At 37.4% G+C, this 20151-nt stretch overlaps 2 protein-coding genes across 2 annotated transcripts in view; one reads left to right on the top strand and one right to left on the bottom strand.

Annotated features, from left to right (window-relative positions):
* LOC132115702 (transient receptor potential cation channel subfamily A member 1-like) overlaps window positions 1–11617 on the bottom strand; it is a 71964-nt gene extending 60347 nt beyond the window's left edge. The window contains exon 1 of the mRNA XM_059524114.1: window positions 11290–11617. The gene's annotated coding sequence lies outside the window, so the exon portion shown is untranslated. The remainder of the gene's footprint in view (window positions 1–11289) is intronic.
* Window positions 11618–12716: 1099 nt separating this feature from the next.
* kcnb2b (potassium voltage-gated channel subfamily B member 2b) overlaps window positions 12717–20151 on the top strand; it is a 123042-nt gene continuing 115607 nt past the window's right edge. The window contains exons 1-2 of the mRNA XM_059524485.1: window positions 12717–13200; window positions 14307–15005. Coding sequence (XP_059380468.1) covers window positions 14424–15005 — 582 coding nt within the window. The 5' untranslated portion in view covers window positions 12717–13200; window positions 14307–14423. The remainder of the gene's footprint in view (window positions 13201–14306; window positions 15006–20151) is intronic.

Genomic DNA, 20151 nt, shown 5'->3' with positions numbered 1-20151 from the left:
TTCGGCCTGTGAGTCTACTCTGCTTTGATTACAAAATCTTGAAGAAGGTTCTGGCTAGTAGATTGGAGTCTGTCATACATACAGTGATACATCCAGATCAGACTGGTTTTAGTACTGGGCGGCAGCTTTTTGGCAACATACTAAATCTTTTTAATATTCTTTACTCCCCGGAAACTCCACTTACAGCAGAGGTTTTGCTCTCCCTCGATGCTCACAAAGCATTTGACTGGATTGAGTACAAGTATGATCTTTTTGCAAATCTGGGGAGGTTTGGTTTTGGACCGTTTTTTTATTCGTGGATAAGGATATTGAATGTGTCATGACTGGCTTTGCCGTGCTGCTGGGCAGCGTGTTGTTTGTCTGTGTTTGATGGTTGCCGCCTGTTTGTCTGTTTGAGTCCTACAGGTGGAGCTGTAGGCGGGCCGTAAAGGTTAATGGATGACCGGTTAAAAGAGGCCTTCCGGGGTCTCGTTCTCTCTCTCCTCTTCGGGCGGCGGTGCGGGCGGCTGGTGGCTCCTCGCTTGTCGCACTTACCTCCTCTCACCACCTGTTTCATTCTACTGACGAACACTACACTTTTGGTTAAGCCTTACACTTACTGATACCTTTTTATTCTTTTTGTTAAATAAACACTTTCGGTTAAATATAGCGATCGGTGTGGTCTCACCTTTCATGTTGTGATCACTGTCTGAGCCAATTGGTCGTAACATATGCTACCCTGCAGGTCTCCGTCCGTACTTCTAAACTATTTTCTTATAGGTAGGGGACAAGACAGGGCTGTCCATTGAGCCCACTTCTGTTTAACCTCGCCATTGAACCACTAGCGGTTGCACTTAGGAGTGCCGAGGAGCTCACGGGTGTTGTCAGGGGGGCCAAAATCACAACGACCTGATACTGTACCTGTCCGGTCCTTGCACCTCCATTCCTAAGGCATTAGAAATTATCTCTAACTTTGGAGAGATTTCAGGCTACAAAATCAACCTTACTAAGAGCTTGCTCTTCCCTATTAACAACCAGGCTTGACAGATGTCTTTTGAGGCATATCAACTAAAAGAAACTTGTAACACTTTACCTATCTTGGCGTTTCTGTAACCAGCAAATACAGGGATTTATTCAAGCATAACTTTAAACCAGCCCTAGAAAGGGCCAAACAGGACCTTTCCCATTGGTCAACACTGCCTTTATTGCTTGCTGGCAGGGTTAATACTGTCAAGATGATAATTATGCCCAGGTTCTCATTTTTGTTTCATACAATACATGTTTTTATCCCAAAGTCTTTTTTCAAAGAGCTAGATAAATCTATATCTACCTTTATCTGGAACAAGACCATCCCACGGATAAGGAAGTCACATCTGGAGAAACAGAAAGAGGCGGGAGGCTTAGCTCTACCAAATGTTTTACAATATTACTGGGCAGCTAATATTTATAAACTAATATACTGGGTCTCTGCGTCTTACGAGGGGGGTGGACCTGTATGGGTTGAAATGGAACAATATTCCGCTCATCCGGTGTCCCTTCCTTCTTTAGTATGTGCGCCGTTGCCACTCAGTAAGCTATGCCTTACAAATAATCTTATTGTGAGTGGCTCACTTCGAAAATGGTCCCAAATCAGGACCCCCTTCAAACATAGACAGGCTATGTCCTCTCTCTCAATCTCAGTCAATGCACTCTTTCCATCCTCACTCATGGATACAGCATTTAAGTCATGGTTCAGGAGTGGTCTGAAATGGGTGAAGGATCTTTTTAAGGATGGTGTGTTCATGTCATTTAAGCAGCTTGTAAATGTGTATACTGTAATATCCCCAGTTCACATTATTTCAGGTATCAGCAGGTGCGTGTCTTTGTTTGGAAACATTTCCCTTCCTTTTCGTTACTCTCGTCAAATAATTGGATAGAGGAGTGGTTGGAGAGGGATCTAAATCAAAGAGGAGGAGTGAGCAGATTATATGAGGATATTCAGATGATCGCCTCGCTGTCACTTAGTCATATTAGGGCAGGATGGGAGGGGGAACTAGGCAAAGCGCAATTAAGAGAATACATTCAACTTCGATTTGTATCAGGCATGGTCTGCTTCCGATTAAGGTGCTCCACAGCCTTCATCTATCTAGGAGTAAGCTTGCCAGGATATATCCAGAAGCGACCTGACTTCCACCCGCTGCCGTCGGGCTCCAGCTACCGTAACGTATTTTTACAATTTGTACAAATGGCCTACACCTAATCCCGCCCCTAAACCTACCTCACAGGGGTCTAGACAAATCGTACAAAATTGTACGAGTGAGGTCGTACTAATTAGCCAGCTTGTAAAATATGTAGAAATTGGTTGTGAGATAGCATTGGAATGACATGAAGAAACAGAAAAAAACTGAGACAGACTAAATCCAGAAGAACTGTTGCAACGTCTCCAAGATGCTTCAAGAGACCTACCTGCAAAGCTACCTGAAAAACTATTTGCATTTACCTAGGGCAAAAGCTGCTTAAAACACAAAGGATGGTCACACTAAATGTTGATTTAATTTAGTTAATATAAATTGTACTGTACTGTTGTACTGTAGCTTTGCAGGTAGGTTTCTTGAAGTAGGTTTCATGAACGAGTTAGTCTATTGTTCGTTATCTGGCTTGGCTCGCTGTTCATCTTCCGTTCTCTCTTCACAGCAGTTCAGTCAGTGTACTGTTTGAGTACATGAATTACTCCGGGATATTGGTTTGTTTGAACTCAGAGGGAGTGTCAGCCACATTAAAAAAGTTAACAGCTTAAGTCATTTGTGGATTAATGCGTATTGGAGACGCAAACCGTTTAAAACGATTCAGTTCGGTTTGGTGAACTGGTTCAAAAAGATCTGGTTACATCGAATGATTCGTTCACGAATCGGATATCACAAACTGCTTTGTTTTGAACTCTCTCTCACAACAGACACGGAAGAGAAGACAATGTTGAATTAAGTCATAGTTTTTGCTATTTTCGATGCTTCAAAAAATTCTAACTGACCCTCTGATGTCACATGGAATACTTTGATGATGTTTTTCTTACCTTTCTGGACATGGACAGTAGACCGTGCACACAGTTTCAATGGAGGGACTGAGAGCTCTCGGACTAAATGTAAAATATCTTTAACTGTGTTCCAAAGATAAACAGAGGTCTCACGGGTTTGGAATGACATGAGGATAAGTTATTAATGACATAATTTTGCTATTTGGGCGAACTAACCCTTTAATTTTAAAGTGACTCAACTTACAGCATGTAGAAGTTGTTCAGGAAACCTAACCTGATGGTAAACCACTTACTTCAGATATGATGCACAACAGTTTAAAAAAGCACCATGCATTCATGTTCTCACGTTCAATGCAATACAACATCTTATCACCGAATCTAATTGTTCACTTCAAGAATGAAAATAAAGAGTGTTGATGAGTTTTGCTATAAAAAAACAGCACAAATGGAAACAGCAGTCTATATTATTAAACCTCTCTATAGGATGCATAGACTTTATTCAGCCCACAGAAAGACAAATGTATCATTGCAAAATGTCTACACTCTTCCAGCCAATGCCGAAGTCATTATGTACATTAACCAGATTCTAATGAAATGTGCGACCACCTTTATCTTGTGCAACCACCTTTATCTTCTATATCTTGCAACCAACATTTTGATTCTCTTAATATTCAACCTTTATAAATTAACAATGTGGAGTGCATGTCAAAAACAAATAATTATTTCTAAAGAGGAGAAATAAAATGTCAGTCATCAAACTAGGCAGGCAAATAGTCAAATAACAGTATAAAATGGTAACAACAAAAGAGTAAGGGTGTAAGAAAATATCGATACACGTGAGTATCGCGATATTTTGTTTGGCGATACTGTATCGATTCTCAAAAACGGAATATAGATATTTTTTTTTTAAAAAATCAAGATTCATGGCAGTTGTTTCGTTTTGAGTTTATTTCCTGACCGCTAGATGGCAGTCTTCATCTCTGAACAAATCATGAGTGACAGGAAATACTAGTATTAGAGCGCGCCACTTATGTTATCGTTCATGTAGTTTACTGCTAGTAATGGAGGGTGAAAGATTTGTCCCAGTTCATATTTCTGTGTACAAAGCTGAAGTGTGCTGTAATTTAGGCTTTTGTGGTAACGTCCACTGCGTGACTGTTCAGCTGTCTCCACCTCGGTTCCGCCACTTGCCGCGACCCGTGTGAAGAGGCCAGTGCAGGGCGACCCCCTCCCGGTGGGACCCCTTTAATTTGAGTCTTTTAATCTCGAGATTACAAAATTAGTGTTATTTATTATCCACCCCCGTGTGCAAGTGGCTGCACATTTAAAAATAAAAGTAATATATTTCCTTTAGTGGCATTTATTTTAAGCTAAGCTGAGACAGTGTGATGTTTTTACTGTATTTGTTGTGGTTTTTTTGTTTGCGTTTTTTCTGGACATTGTTAAGCGATTTGGTCAACCATGGTTGTTTTTAAATGTGCTATATAAATAAAATTGAACTGAATTGAACCGAAGAGCGACATTCATGGGCCGAAGACTTCTAAGCTAAAGTTGGATCTGCGGACTATCATTCTTGTAGATAGTCTTCGGCTAGAACGTCCTGACACCTTGGACCAGGATTTCTGAAGACGGGCCCCTTTGGGAAAGAGTAATGTACACCTCATAATACAGTGCCTGTCTCTCCTCAGTGCCTTCAGGGGATCGGTCTGTCAACCCTGCCACCCATGGTGCTTCAGGGGAAGTTGTGGCCTAATGGTTAGAGAGTCGGACTCCCAATCGAAAGGTTGTGAGTTCGAGTCCCGGGCCGGCAGGAATTGTGGGTGGGGGGAGTGCATGTACAGTTCTCTCTCCACCTTCAATACCATGACTGAGGTGCCCTTGAGCAAGGCATCGAACCCCCAACTGCTCCCTGGGCGCCGCAGCATAAATGGCTGCCCACTGCTCCGGGTGTGTGCTCACAGTGTGTGTGTGTGTGTTCACTGCTCTGTGTGTGTGCATTTCGGATGGGTTAAATGCAGAGCACAAATTCTGAGTATGGGTCACCATACTTGGCTGAATGTCACGTCACTTTCACTTTCAGGGCGCAGAGGTGATTCAGGGCGCAGCAGTCTCCAGCGAGTGCTTCTCTGTCTCCGCCCAGAAATGTAGCGGTACTGGGAGGCTCACTACCTCTTCGGAGGTCTCTTCTGTTCCCTGCTGGTCCTCCGCTTCAGGGCACTGAGATAGTGGCTCTAAGTAAGCTCTTAAGTTCCGGTCTCTCAACTGAGGTTGCTGAGACCATTCTCCAGTCCAGAGTTCCTTCCACGAGGAAACTGTACTCCTTGAAGTGAACCTTCACTTTCTGATGCGGCAACTGACAGCTCTAGCTGCTTACCACGCCCCTCTCGGTGGTTGGTCTTTCAGGAGAGACCCACTAGTTACATGTTTCCTACACGGTGCGCTGAGGATAGGGATGCTATCCATAGCCTTGAGTCCTCTGATCTCCCCTCTCCTTTAGGGGGTCAAGGCTCACTCCTCCAGAAGCTGGCCTTCAGGACGCTGCAGAATGTCCACTCCATTTACTTGTCAGGTTCTAAACCTGCATTTTGCATCACTCCTGGCTCCTTTTCTCTCGAGTTCCCAAAGGGGATACGCATCAAGATTACATATGTAACCCTAGTTCCCAGAGGGAACGAAATGCTGTGTCTCCTGCCATACTTCCGGCATCCCTGCAAGGACTGCCCTCATTCTACCAGAAGCTGCCACTGTATCCACCGCACATGCTTTGAAGCTCTCTGGTCTCTACGTCACCCTGCCCATGACGTATCGCAAGATTCGAAAATTCTGATTCAACTAAGAAAATCCTTAGTCGGGGACACCTCTACTATAGATTTAGAATTAAAATACATTTTTGGCTTGCAGTAAATTTCAATTATCTTTTATATTTAGCCTTCAGCCATTTTCATTTACAGTTTCAGAAACAATCCCATTTTCAGAGACATCATTATACAACCTTAATTCAAAGCCTAATTAGGATAGTCCAATTTCTTTATAATATAAAGAAAACTGCTTACTTCATACTTTAAAAAAAATGTACTTGCTGTTATACAATAATTAAAGTCATTCATTGAGGTGCAGCTGAGAAGATAACAGTCTAACACAGATGCAAAATGAAGTGGATCATATACTCGAGGAAGGCTGTTAGTATTCACAGAAAGTTTGTGTGGGCACATCTAACGCGAGTCTTTCTGTGTGTGTGCCTCACTTTGCCTGTGTGTATGTGTGTGCATGCGTGAGTGTGTATGACTGTTGAGGATTCTTGAGAAAGATAGCAAGTGATGGCGCTATGTGTGGCCTTGTTACTACAAACGTGAAACAAGTGTTTGAATATGCTGGTTAAGCACACCTGTCTAGTTCAGCGTTTGACAAATCACCTCCATAAGTTTGTTGCTACAGTAATTATAATGTGAAGCAAGTCCATATTGCCCATCAATTTTGCTTTCAGCATTTGTTACATAACATCTGTGTAGAAACAAATAAACAGGGTCCAAAATTAATACAGAAAAAGTTGCTTGCCATTTGACCAGATGTTTTTAAAATACATTTATTTATTTTTCATTTAACATAGAACAGTATGTGGTTTAAATCACAATGTATGAAATGAATCGCTTCGTCCCAGGCTTTAGTCTAACCAAGTAGTTACGTAATAAACCATTTCAATTTTAATTGTGTGAAAACACTTTTTTCAAAATCATAACTCTTCAAAATCGTCTTCATTTCCACTACAACAAGCAATTTTGCCCCCCAAAAAGTTAAGTACAGTTAGTGTACTTGACTATCAAGTAGTGAACAGTGTCAGGGAACTTGTTAAGAGCTTGTGAAGAAATATGAGATGTGATGTGATGAAGAAAACAAGAGAATTCAATGTAAATATCATTGAACTTCCAAGCTTTAACAAGACCACAAAAAAAAAAAAGTTAGATAAAGAATGGTTAGAATGTCTATTGTTGTTATATTACATTATTATAACTTATTGTTGGAAAAAAATTTAATTAAATTAAATAAGAAAATAAGTAAATAATTTGAGAATTGGCGGAAATTATACTGTTTTATTTCTTTTTTAACCCCTTACCAGTCACCCCCCATTTTCTAGAATGTCTATTAGACTTTTTGTTGGAATAAAATGTAATTAAATTAAACAGTAAATGATTTGAGAAGTGGAAATTACAGTTGTATTACTTAAGGAAAAATAAAGAATGTCTAGAATGTCTATTGTTGAACCTTCTGTAGTAAAAAATTAAATGAAATTAAATAGAACAGTAAATATTTTTTGTAAATATTTTCAATAAGTTGTGGAAATTAAACAGTTTTTATTTTAGAGAGAAAAAAATATCTAGAACTGTTTTATAACTTAAAGAAAGAAAAATTTCTATTGTTGCAGTTTCTGTAGGAAAATAATAAATGAAATTAAATAGAACAGTAAATATTTTTAAAAGGTGTGGAAATTACATTGTTTTTATTACTATTTAGAGAAAAGAAAAATATCTAGAACTGGACTTTTTTGGGGAAATGAAATGTGTGTTGTGTGTTGTGTAAATGACACTGGTGGAAATTACACTATTGCTATTACTTTTTAGAAAAAAAAGGAAAAATTAAATTAAATGAAACGAAATGAAATGAAATATAGGTGGAAATTACACTGTGGTGGAACTGAAACTTTTGTATTACTTTTTAGAAAAAAGTCTAGAATGTCTATTGATGGACTTTTTGTTGGACAATGTAATAAAATAATTAAAATTGAATTATTTTCCTTTACCATAATAACTCTAGATCCTCATAGAGTAATTTATTTTCCCTGGTGTTAGGGCACCAAAATGAAAATCTGGAGAGCAAAAAAAAAAAACACATGCAATGGAAAGCCAGCTGGAGACATGTTCAAACTTGTTTTTATACAGTCTATGGTTCAAACCAGTCAAGTGTTTCATTTCTGTTATCCAGAACTGAGATTTCTCTGTAAGATAATGTCCTCCAGTGCGGTGGCTTTTTTGAATGTTGCTTCAGAGCCTAAAAATACACCAGCAAACAAATGGATGGGTCCCATTGCTTTTTTCCTGTAGACATCAACCGTCTCTCCCCTCCTCCTGGCCTGCATGGCTGCTTGACCAACGGCTGCTTCATTAATGCATTTCTTTCGCCTTGCATTTCAGAAATCTATTAATCATTGAATTGAAAAGTACATCACTCCAGGTCACTTAATTTATAATGTCGCCTGACAGAAGCACGTTCGGTTGGCACCAAAAAACAGTGGCAGTATTTCCTACCTCAGCCATTCTGTGTTATTTCCAACAGGGCATGCTTCTATTTTTAGCAAGGGGTCCTGCATCGATTGGGCGCTTATTAGTATAATTTAACTGAGCGGTCCCTCCCGCCTCTCCTTCCCACAGAAATTCTCTTAAATTATAGCCGTCAGTCTTCCCCCGCTAACACTCGGCTCTCTGATAATTTAATGCCATGCACATACACACCGAGTAAATAAACAGAAGATCGCTAGCATCAATTGTCTTGCACAAACTCCCAAGCTAGCAGCACTGCAATGCTTCAACGACGTCTATATGAAACTATTAGCATTTCAGTTTATACGTTATGCTGTTTATTTTGGTCTCATAGAAAGAGTATCCAGCACTGTGTATATTTGGATGGAACAAATGGGTATTGGTGTGGGCAACTACCTGTTAAGCTGAAACTATTTCTTAAATCCCACCATAAACGCTCCCACTATAAACACCCTCCCACAAACACAAGCATGCACATACCAACACTGGCATGCACACATGACAAATGCATATGCTTGCATTTTCTTTTAGGTGTCAAGTATGTACACTTTTACAGGCCATCATGTTTTCTTTTTTAATCAAAGTCAATCAGATGTATTGATGGCATCATGCAATTCTAGCTCTGAGGCATACTGTTACCCTTTTGCTGTGCCAAAATGTTACTTGTGCATGATGCTAGGATTGGTGTTTCTATGGCAACTGCCTACACACACATGCCCACATGATACTGAGTATTAAACATGCATTACATTCCCAAAATGTTTTGTAGTCTTGGTAACGCTGAGTGCTTTGACACAATGTTGGCAGAAAGTTTATAATTAAAGATGCAGAAGCTCAGTATCACTTAATTATTGTTCACAAGGGCCCAGAGTGCCTCTAGACAACAGAAAATCAGCCTGCCTTATTTACACTGGTAATACCGATGTCAACAAATGGCACTATAGACTGAGCTGCAGGACTTTTCTGATGGACTGTGATACATATATACATGCATACATACATATCATTAATTAATTAATTATGATACACTGGTTTAGTACAGGTAAGTTTTTGTACTAATTTTGCAAGTTTTTTAAAGACATTTTGCTTTTGCAAGGATGGGAACATTCTAGAAGTTTCTGTAACATTCTAGTGATTTCTAGAACATTCCTCAACATTGTGGGACAAATCATCTCACGTTGTCGTACATTTCTGAAATTTTGGCTTACACGCTTTTGGTGACTGTTTATGTTAAACTGTTGTTTTTAGCTCTGTTTTGTGCATAATTACACACCATATCATTTTTGTGCATGAGTAATAACATATTAGCTTGTATAAGTATATATTTTTTTACTGTTTATGATGAATGGTAATGTGATTTCCGTGTTCAGCATCTTAAAGAAATGTAAAAAATAAAAGCGAAACTAACTTTTATAAATTGTTATAAATAATATTATGAACAATTATAATTACATTCTGTATTTATTTTCTACATAAACTCTAATATAAATAAATCATTTTAAAGAAAAACATCCCATTACTTAAAAAAAAGTCATATACTATAAGATTACAATCAATTATAATTATATATGTACTGTATGTATGGTTCAGTTGAAGTGTATAATACATTTTATTATAATACAAGTTTAATATAACTTTTTTTAATATTGAGAAATACATACTATTTACAGAAACCGATATAAACTGATCTCATTCTGTAGCTTTACATGTATGAAAAGGGGACCTTAACTACTACTTACATCAAAAAAATTTAAAATAAGTAGAATGTACGGTAACACTTCAGTATAGGGACCAGTTCTCACTATTAACAAGTTGCTTTTTAGCATGCCTATTAACATATTGGCTGTTTATTAGTACTTATAAAGCACATATTCTCCATGAACACATTCTACATCCCTAGAGGTGTAAGGGAAATTAATTGCAGATGAAATTACAGGTATTTTTTTTTAAATGTAAGTACAATGTAAAAACAATTACGTACACAATTATTAATTTAAATGTAAGTACAAATGTAGTAGTTAAGGCCACCACATATAAAGTGGAACCAAAAAAAAAGGTAATTATACTATAAATAAAAGATTGTATATCATAAGGAATCACAGGTTATCTAGGTCTTCATGAAATAAATAAAAAAGTGTAACTGTATTGTCTAAGCCTATTGAATGTTTAAATATAAACATAAACCTGTATGAACTGGTCCCAAACTGTGGTTAAGACAGACAGGCATAGCAGCTAGATATTTCCTTGTTAGGGTGCAGTGATGTAGGCAGCTGACTAGCACATTTCTATTGACCTGCAGTCACAGTAGATTACAACTCCTTATTAAATTGTCTATTGCTATTGTCTGACACTATTTTGCTTATTTTTTCCACCTTGTCCTTCACCCTCACATTATGTCTCATAGCAGACTATACACAGGAGTCAGAAAAATCAATGCAGATGTATTGATCATCCATCATTTGAGGCTTGATCATCAATCACACACACCGCACTGTTTGGCTTCACAAAAATGCAGTGGTCAGAAAAAAATGTCAAGTGACACATTTCTCTAACCACTAGGTGAGTTGTGTGACTTATTTTAAATAAAAAGCAAATTATATGTTGTTTTAATGAATCATTTTATAAATGCTAGTATTACCTATATGTATTACTTTCATAAATGAACAAAAAATACTATAAATACATAATTGTCAATATAAATGTCTATATAATTATAAATATATGTTATAACATTTGGGAGAAAGGCAATTATATAATGTACTAGAAAACAGTGTGTGACTTTTGATTTGTGACTTGTTTTTCGATTTGTTAATCGTTTTGGCCATACTAGTCAAACATCTAAAAATAAATGTATACTGTATGTAAATGTCACCCTTTATTCCCTTTCAAGTATCATTCACAGACCAACGCCAGTGAGCCGCAGTATAATGTCCATTGAAATCAAACTAGGCCCCTTTGATACTCACAGAACATATTTATAGCACGCACCATTTGTTCCTCAACCATTGTTTCTCCTGTAGTCCTGTGACACCTCATGCGTATGGATGGATGGTCTCCAAACTATTGCATCCTTTCAGCTTTTTTTCCACTTGGCCCTGTTTGAAAGACAAAGCAGATGCAGTTTTAGAGGCTTAATTACTGTTATGCAGGGAACTTTAACAGCACAGACCCAGGCAGGTCATTCAACACTACCTGAAACTCAATACAGCTGCTTTATTTCTAAAAATTGCTGTGACTACATATCCTCACGTATTGTTATACATTTTAAATCACACTTCATGCCATATACATGGCTCCCCAAGGCAAATGGAATAAAAACAAGGACCCACTGCCACCACTGCATAGCAAAGTGTTTTCTTATACTCTGTAAAATATCTGCTACGGTAGTAATGCAGTACATACGTATATAGCTTAGTGCCAAGATACATATCACATATTGACTGCTGCCAGTCATAAAAAAGGTCAATATCTTGTTGGCACTGGCTTCAGTAAAGCTGACACTGTTGGTGTCCATTTGAGCCTACTTTAAGACATTGAGGTTTCAAGTCACACCTGGTGATAATCAGTATAGATTTATTCATTATTATCTGTCTTTTTTTTTAATGGAAACATAATACAGTAAAATATAGTACACCAGTAAAAACCTGTTACATTTTGAGCTGTCAATCACCTTATGGTTTACAAAAATTTAATTATATTTTAAAACTCGTCATTATAAAATGTCATTTTACTGTAAAATATTCAAATATTTTTAGAAGTTAGAATTTCCTTATATAAAAAAAATCTAAATAACAGTTAATATAATATATAAGGCAATGTGTATATACTTTTAGTGTAAATTTGTAAAATATATATTTTTTGTAAAGTAAAAAGTATTAATCACCTTAAAGAAAGAGGTATTCCCTGTACAAACCATCATATTTGTTTACATGTTATTTATATATATTCATATATACACTTATAAATAATATTATAAGTTATTATAATTAAATGAATATAAAAGTATTAATATGATGTTAAATTACTTTATAAAATATATATTATACATTACATGTATATTGTTGTTAAATTATCATAATTGTGTATTACAGTTATATTATGTGAAATTATTATATATTTCAAATAATATTAAACACACGCACAAATATGAGTAAAAAAACAAGTTGTTGATTGATTTTGTTTTTTATAAAATGTATGTAATAGAACTTTAAGATTATTTTCACTTCAGCTTGGGACAGACATTTTACAGGTAATCAATATTGATTTATTATTTTCATTTTATGCCTCTTCATGTACGTAAACTTGGATAATAACTACAATAACCCAATAAGGCTATTTTAAGCCTAAAGGTGGCAAAACTGATATCTCACCTTGCATGCTTGTGGTGGACCATTTAACTCTTGAGAGAGAGAGAGAGAGAGAGAGAGAGTTCCCGCTGAAGTTGATCTGCTGCTGCCCTTGCTGATGTACAGACCAATCCAATTAGGTTTCACCTCTAGGCTGTGATGCAGCTCGTGCTTCAGACGATCCATTCCGTCCACACGCGCACACAGACACACACGCGCGCGCTCAGTGTCATTCTGCAGCTCCACACACACTGCGCGCACCCTCCGCTTTTACGCGTCCGACATCTGCAGACATCCCGACTCACCATATCAAGCCATCGATGGAGCAGTGCTCTTAGCGAGACAAGGGGAGCTCTTTTAGTTCCAGAGATTTCCCGGTGTTCTGTGAGATCTCCTCACCCTTTTCACGTTGAACAAAATGTAGAACACATGTCCGGTGATAACTGAAGCCTCCGTTGAGAGCTAGGAATCTTAGAGGAAACCCGCAGGCGTCTTTTCTCCCGTTTGCGCACACAGCGGTTTGTATATGCAAACGGTGGTTTACTTCAGGAAGGTAAGGAATATAAATTGTTGCATAAACATTGTAATGGCAAGTCGTGATGCCTGGACGTCACTTGTTTGAGTGGAACAGCTGAGATGAAGTGAACGGATATATGTTTTTTAGAATAGGTTTATTTTGTCATAGCAAGGCTACAAAGTTAAAGGCAACCCCTTGTCAATGCAACGCATACAGCAGAACGGTTTTAATAGACGCTGATGCGTTTGACAACACTCTTAATGTGAGAGACATAGTGGTACAGATGGACAAGTTGTAAACGTTGATATTTTGGGGAATATATCTTACTTTATTGCTTTGGTAGATTGGCTTCTAAAATAAAATAAAATAATGTAATGATTATGGATGATAATGAAAGAGTAAGAGACGGTTTGGGTCACTGAAACTGTTGCATCTTTGCAGTTTTCTGTCCTTACAATTAGTACCAAATACAAATTATCTGTAACCTTTTAATGTAAAATATTTCTAAATTAACTTGTTTTATTAGTCTTTTTTTCAGTATGACAGAATCATTACAATATCACACCAATGATTGTCAGTTTTAAAGGATCAGGTAGAAAAAATAAATAAATAGTGCAGTTAATGCCAGAAAATGCAAAAAATAAAAAAAGAGGTTCTTAAATTGATGCTTTTTATTTGTTTAAGAAAGAAAAAAGAGGTCTGCATGCTCTGACATCCATTATATCCGCTCACATATCGGCTTACATTAGAAGCCTGAAAGTAACCTTGAAATGATAGAAGGCCAATGATGAATATTGAATGTGGCAACGAGATAATACTTGTGTTATTTACTAAATCTATTTAGTTTAAACAAGATGTGCCTCTATTCTCTTAGCTTAGGCTTTGGTGAAGTATACCGGAGCTTAAGCTTCTTCTTTACATACAGGGCATGGCTGGTGATATGTAAAACGCATCTAAAGCTGGCATTTAGTTCTGCTTCCAGATGTACTTTGCAAATCAATTACAGTACAATCTGACATATTCCTAATGGATCTCAAAGGAGGGAGATTTCCTAATTAATTATGAGCTGGAATATTTTCCACTGCCTGGAAAAAAAATGTAATTTCACGTTGGAAACAACAGGTGTCTGTCTTTTTTCACAGTCATGGAGGGACTCGTCTAAGGAGGACCCAACATAGTAGTCTTTGTCCAGTTATCTTCTGGTTGATTTTCCTCTTCACACCTCTTCCTGGCAAGAGCCGCCTGTCTCCTTGCACACAATGGCAGAGAAGACCGAACTTGGGGTTCCAAAACCTGGAGGAAGATCTGCGGCTTCGCTTCCACCTGAGCCTATCGAGATCATCCGGACAAAGGCCCGCTCCAGAAGGGTCCGTCTCAACGTTGGGGGCCTCAACCATGAGGTCTTATGGCGGACCTTGGACCGGCTTCCCAGAACAAGATTAGGAAAGCTCAGAGACTGTAACACCCACGAGTCTCTAATGGAGGTCTGTGATGACTACTGCCTGAACGAGAACGAGTACTTCTTCGACAGACACCCTGGTGCGTTCACATCCATCTTGAATTTTTACAGAACTGGAAAGTTGCACATGATGGAGGAAATGTGTGCTCTGTCTTTTGGGCAAGAGCTTGATTACTGGGGCATTGATGAAATCTACCTGGAGTCATGCTGCCAGGCTCGCTACCATCAGAAGAAAGAGCAGATGAACGAGGAGCTTAGGAGAGAGGCAGAGACTTTGAGAGAGAGGGAAGGAGAGGGGGAATTTGATAACACCTGCTGCTCCGACAAGAGGAAGAAACTTTGGGATCTTTTGGAGAAGCCAAGTTCCTCAGTTGCTGCTAAGGTAAGGTGCCGTGTTAAACAACGAGACAGTCTGAGCCTCAAGGGTTGTTTGGCAGTTCGCCAATAATCACTATCATGTAACAACACAAGCCCTTCCTTATGAACAATGACGTGCAGTTCAGCTTCAGTGTGTGTTCTGTTTCATCAGTACATTTGGTTGTTTTTACTGTTCTACAGCTCTGTTCCCAAACCTAGTGAGCTACAGGTTGCATGCTTCTAAGAGAGCATCTTAACCATTATAAATTACCAATTTGGAATGCTCTACATTGGCTTACTGCACAAGAAATTCAGCTGTAGAGTTTGATGTGTTAGCATGTTGCTAAGCTAAAAGCACAAATTATTTTTCTGTTTTGTACCCAAACCTAGTAGCTATTTTGTTCACTAGACAGCTGTCTTCTAAGAATGGAACCTTATTAGTGACCAGAACGTCATAGGCATGTTTTAACTATTTTGACACTAGAATATTTGAAGTTAGCATGTTGCTAAGCTAAACTCGCAATAAAGGTGTGAAATCCAGTCATTTCGATAGTACTCATTCAATTAGGAATTTCGCATAAAGGTGGAAGATTTCCTTACAGATTTAGCAATGGGATTAACTGTACTGACCAACATTATTTTTGTGTGAGCTGTGTCTACACACTGTGTAACTTTTTTAAAATAAAATAAATAATCCGTTTAATGAGAGAGACAGCAAAACAATAGTCTTCCAAACAATGTTGATAAACCTCTTGTAATGATGTTTTGAGGACAGATTTTGTATTGTTTTTAAATTATATGTTCATTATACGTTTGTATACGTATACAGTATATGCACGTTATACATTTATTTTTCTAACTTTGTCTGCCATCTTAGATATTGGAAGTTACAATCAATGCAGTGCATTCTGGCATTTCCTTCTTCAAGAAAGCTAAATGCTATGATTTTGGTTAAAATTGTGCAACAACAGCATCTCACTTAAATGGTCTCAAAATGGTTTTGGAACAGAGCGCTTGTATCTGAATATTATTATTATATTGCTCTAGTGGTAACAAAAATATCTAAATTGATCATATGTATGCCTACTATTAAAATGCTTTGCAAAAATGTTGTTTTGCAAATTAGGTGTAATCCTAATTTCAGTAGTAGGGAAATAACCTTTTTTTGTTAGTGTAAAAAGTACAGTGGGTTCAAAAAATGCAATAAGTTTTGATGCTGCAACAGTTTTCGTCTGTGGTGGAAGAGCTTGTTTTGCCGTTACGGATCACAGACAGTTGGCACCAGTTGGCAGTAAGCTGTCGTATGCAATGTGTTCAAGAACAGCTCTGCTAGTTGAGTCAGAGTGACTATGTATGTCACATTAAAACTTATGAACATAATCATACAAGAAATGCATGGTTTTTAATGTTTGCTGAATTTCTGAATGCTGTTGTTTGTATATGTAAGAAGGCGATGTTCCTTTCATCTCACACAATGATACATCTATCCGATTACATTCATTTGATCATTCATTGTACTTGCTCACAATGCAGCGAGAACCACTGGTTGTATGTCCCGTCTAGCTTCTAATGTGTGCCTGTATCTATGGGTGTACAGTGCACTCTAAGTCAACCATTGGCTGGGGGGAACGCAGATGAAATTGAATCACTGATCATTTACAAGGAGTATCCAGCATAGAGCTCAGCACGGATTATATTTCACATCTGAGAAAGCTTATCATATAAAGCATCCTGTTAAAGTATGACAAAACTACCTGGATGTGAGACATGATGGAAATATAGAGATGTTAGCATAACCATTTTGGACGTCCTGCAGTGCATGTTGTATTTACCACAAATGCAGCGTCATCTGTTTTGTTGGACATTTCCTCCACCTATATGGGAATCATGGCTGATTCAATTTCAGCCTGCCTCCACCCACTTAATTTATGATACAGGCTCATGATGGAAAGAGCAGGGAGATTGTTGTAATATAGAAGGCATCGGCAGTTTTCTGCACTGGGTGTGGATTATAAGAACTCTGACACTCACTGTTGTCTGGGAACACTGTGGTAATGCCTTGATTTTACCTCACAGGCAAGTGAGGGAGAGTCATTTGTGTTTGTCAGTGCTCTGTTAAGGCTTTCTAAACATTATGCAAAGGCACAAAGAGGAAATTACATGCTTGGAGTGTATAGTGTGTGCGTTTGTGTTCCCAAATGTATGAACAACAGCTTGCTCATAGATCTTTGCCTTAGACCCTCATGCAGTTTGAATGAGGGAAGCCTCTTTATATTCACAGGAAATCCCTCACATCAACATATGCGCATGTTGTGGAGAAACCATGGCAATTTAAAGCTGGATCATGTCATTTTTGTGTCACCAAACAGGGGTGCGTTTCACAAAATCATTGTTAGCTAAATATAGTCGTAAGTTCCATTGAACAAGATTGGAACTTTTGGGAAACACACTCCAGATTGATTGTGGCAAACATGAGAGAAGTCTAATTAATTTAATTTCTTTTCAGTCAGTTTGTCTTTTCAGTATAAGTTAGATGCGTTCGTTTTAATTGTACTTATTTCGTAGTTTAGTGTTAGTAATTTAGGGCTGCCAAAGTTAATGTGTTAACCAGAAGAATTTTAAAATGTTACATTTTTCAGTCTAGTGTTATCGGTATTTAGTGGTATTTTCATTTTTAATGCATTCAAGTATAATGTATCAAAAGCTAAAAATAACCACATTTAAATTAATTTGTAAACATTTGTAGCATTTTTGCGATTCAAAAACATTTGCAAAAACAATCCTTTTTTTAAAAAATCTCTATGAAAAAAGAAATTTTGGAAACCAAGGCTGCTGAAAAATAGATTGGCAGTGTCAAACAGGTTCCTATTGGCTAGACAAATATACAGTACCACCTCCAAACTGGTTGAATCAATGTTGACCACGCCCCTTGTCTGCAATTGGAAAAACAGAAAAGGGAGGAACAGTAGTTGTTCATTTTGTCAAACCAAATTACTTATTTTTCTAGACAGAATTGATTTTAACATAGTTCAGCTTTAAGCTACAGAACCTTTACAGAGTGAGAGAGAAGAGTGAGAGTGAGTAGAAAAAATAACAATAATGCTCTTGATCCGATATTTCCCTGGTCAGTAAAGGACCATTACACACTCGAATCACCCACCCAGCGCTGCGACACTGCTCGCACACATGCAGAGATCTCATTACATCTCCTCAGAGGAATCTCCACTAATGTGTCCAAACATTACAACACCCAGCAATCATTTACCACGCTTCCTTCCCAGTGAACACAGGTAAAAAAAGGAAAAGGGATGATTGACACATTGTTTAGGGTGTCAGATAAAGGGTAGAGTTCAGTGCAGCTTTTGACTGGACTGAGAAAGAGAAAAACTGTGGTAATCAAAGTGAAACCCCAGCATGCATCACCTCCTGAATCAGTTCTTTTCAAACATTGGCCATGAATAATAAATGTAATGGTCAGTTCACACACAGGCACAGATTCACATTCACACAAACAAGCACACATGCAGCTTGATGTATTGTTGTGGTCTTGACTTACAGAGGTAACATTCACAGAGGAGAGAGAATCATTTGGGAGTGTTGCACCTTGACGCTATACACCTATAAATAGGCAGCTGGCTAATGCAACAGTAGCCTTAGGTGAGGGTACAACATTTTCTCTCGCCAAGGGGATTGTACCAAAGGACGAAAAATATAGGAAGTCCTTCACAGGACAAACCGAGAAGGACTGGTAAAAACAAAACAAGATGTATTAATCCAAACTCATTTAAAGATTAATTATAGAATTTAGATGAAACTAGAGGTGGAGATGACAGAAATGTACTTTTATGTACAGTAAAGGAGTGCATGTGCGGCGTTATATACAGTTGGGTCATGCATCGTACATTAAACCATATGTTTGTCCACATCTGTAGAATTTTCCTCCAGGAACTAAACCACATTGGGTAACATTATTTTATTATAATCAGAGCTGTAAACAAACAAAGTAACTGTAAAAACAGCATGCTAAGAGATGAAAGGCCACATTCATTCCAGATGCATTGCTTAAGGTGCTTTCAGTAAGTGTGTCAATGAATAATTTCCCTTGCCATATAATTATCTTTCGAGGTATTCCCTGTAAGTCTACATTTATATATTTATTAAGTATTTTATATATTTTTAATGCCATATTCCTAGGTGATTTCATTACTTTTTTTTCCCAAACATTTAAATAATACATACCATATCAACATAAGGACCACTTATAAAACATTCAGTTTAATAAGCATTGAACATTTAATCAATGTCATGTATTATAAATACAATTCATTTAATATATGAATTGTGGAGAAATCAATATTCTGTCTAATACCCGTAAGCAGATACAGTGACTTTCATGACTGATAAATGACAAATGGTAAATATTAAAATTCTATACTTTGTGTAAACAAATCAGAAATACTACACTGGAATCAATTGTTTTAAATGTTGCAAGTGAATTTAGGAATCATAATATTATAATAAACAGTATGAAAAATGTACATTCATTTTGAGATGAACGAATGTGAGTATTAGATGACAGCAAAGATAATCTACATGTAAAAACAGAGAAAATGAACAATTAAATATATATTTATCAGCCAACACCAATAATTTAAAATGGATTTTTCAGATGTCTTTTTTAGAAATGCTCCCAACATTGATATTGTACTGGTGCAATAAAAAATGGGCTAGAACTACACTTCACATACTTCACCTTTTGATAATATGAACAGGAATTAAATCATGTTGCATAATCAGGCCCAAAACTGCCTTGATTCTTCAAAATAAATAGAAATGCATAGTGAAGCCCTAAAGCTCACTCAGTATTGGTTGGGTTCATAATATGTGATTTATTTATAGTCTCATATGTCTCACATACACTGCAGTGCCAGTGTATCTTTGTCATTGCAGAGTAACAGCTGTGCCCTGTAGGTTTAAGTGACTGTCGCAGAATTGTAGAGCTCACTCAAAATTAAGTTAATAACCTTACTGAGCATTCATGCTAAAAGTGTCAGTTTTACATGTTCCAATGCACCTCTCGCACTGTATTTATGCCTACGTTTAAAACAGAATAATAAGGCTAAAATATAACACAAACCTCCACCACACTGGAGCTCACACTATCAGGCTGA

Source organism: Carassius carassius, chromosome 35, assembly GCF_963082965.1.
Source record: "Carassius carassius chromosome 35, fCarCar2.1, whole genome shotgun sequence".
NCBI classification, from domain to species: Eukaryota; Metazoa; Chordata; class Actinopteri; order Cypriniformes; family Cyprinidae; genus Carassius; species Carassius carassius.
Note: the sequence above shows the minus strand (reverse complement) of the source record. Positions and strands in the feature narration are given on the sequence as shown.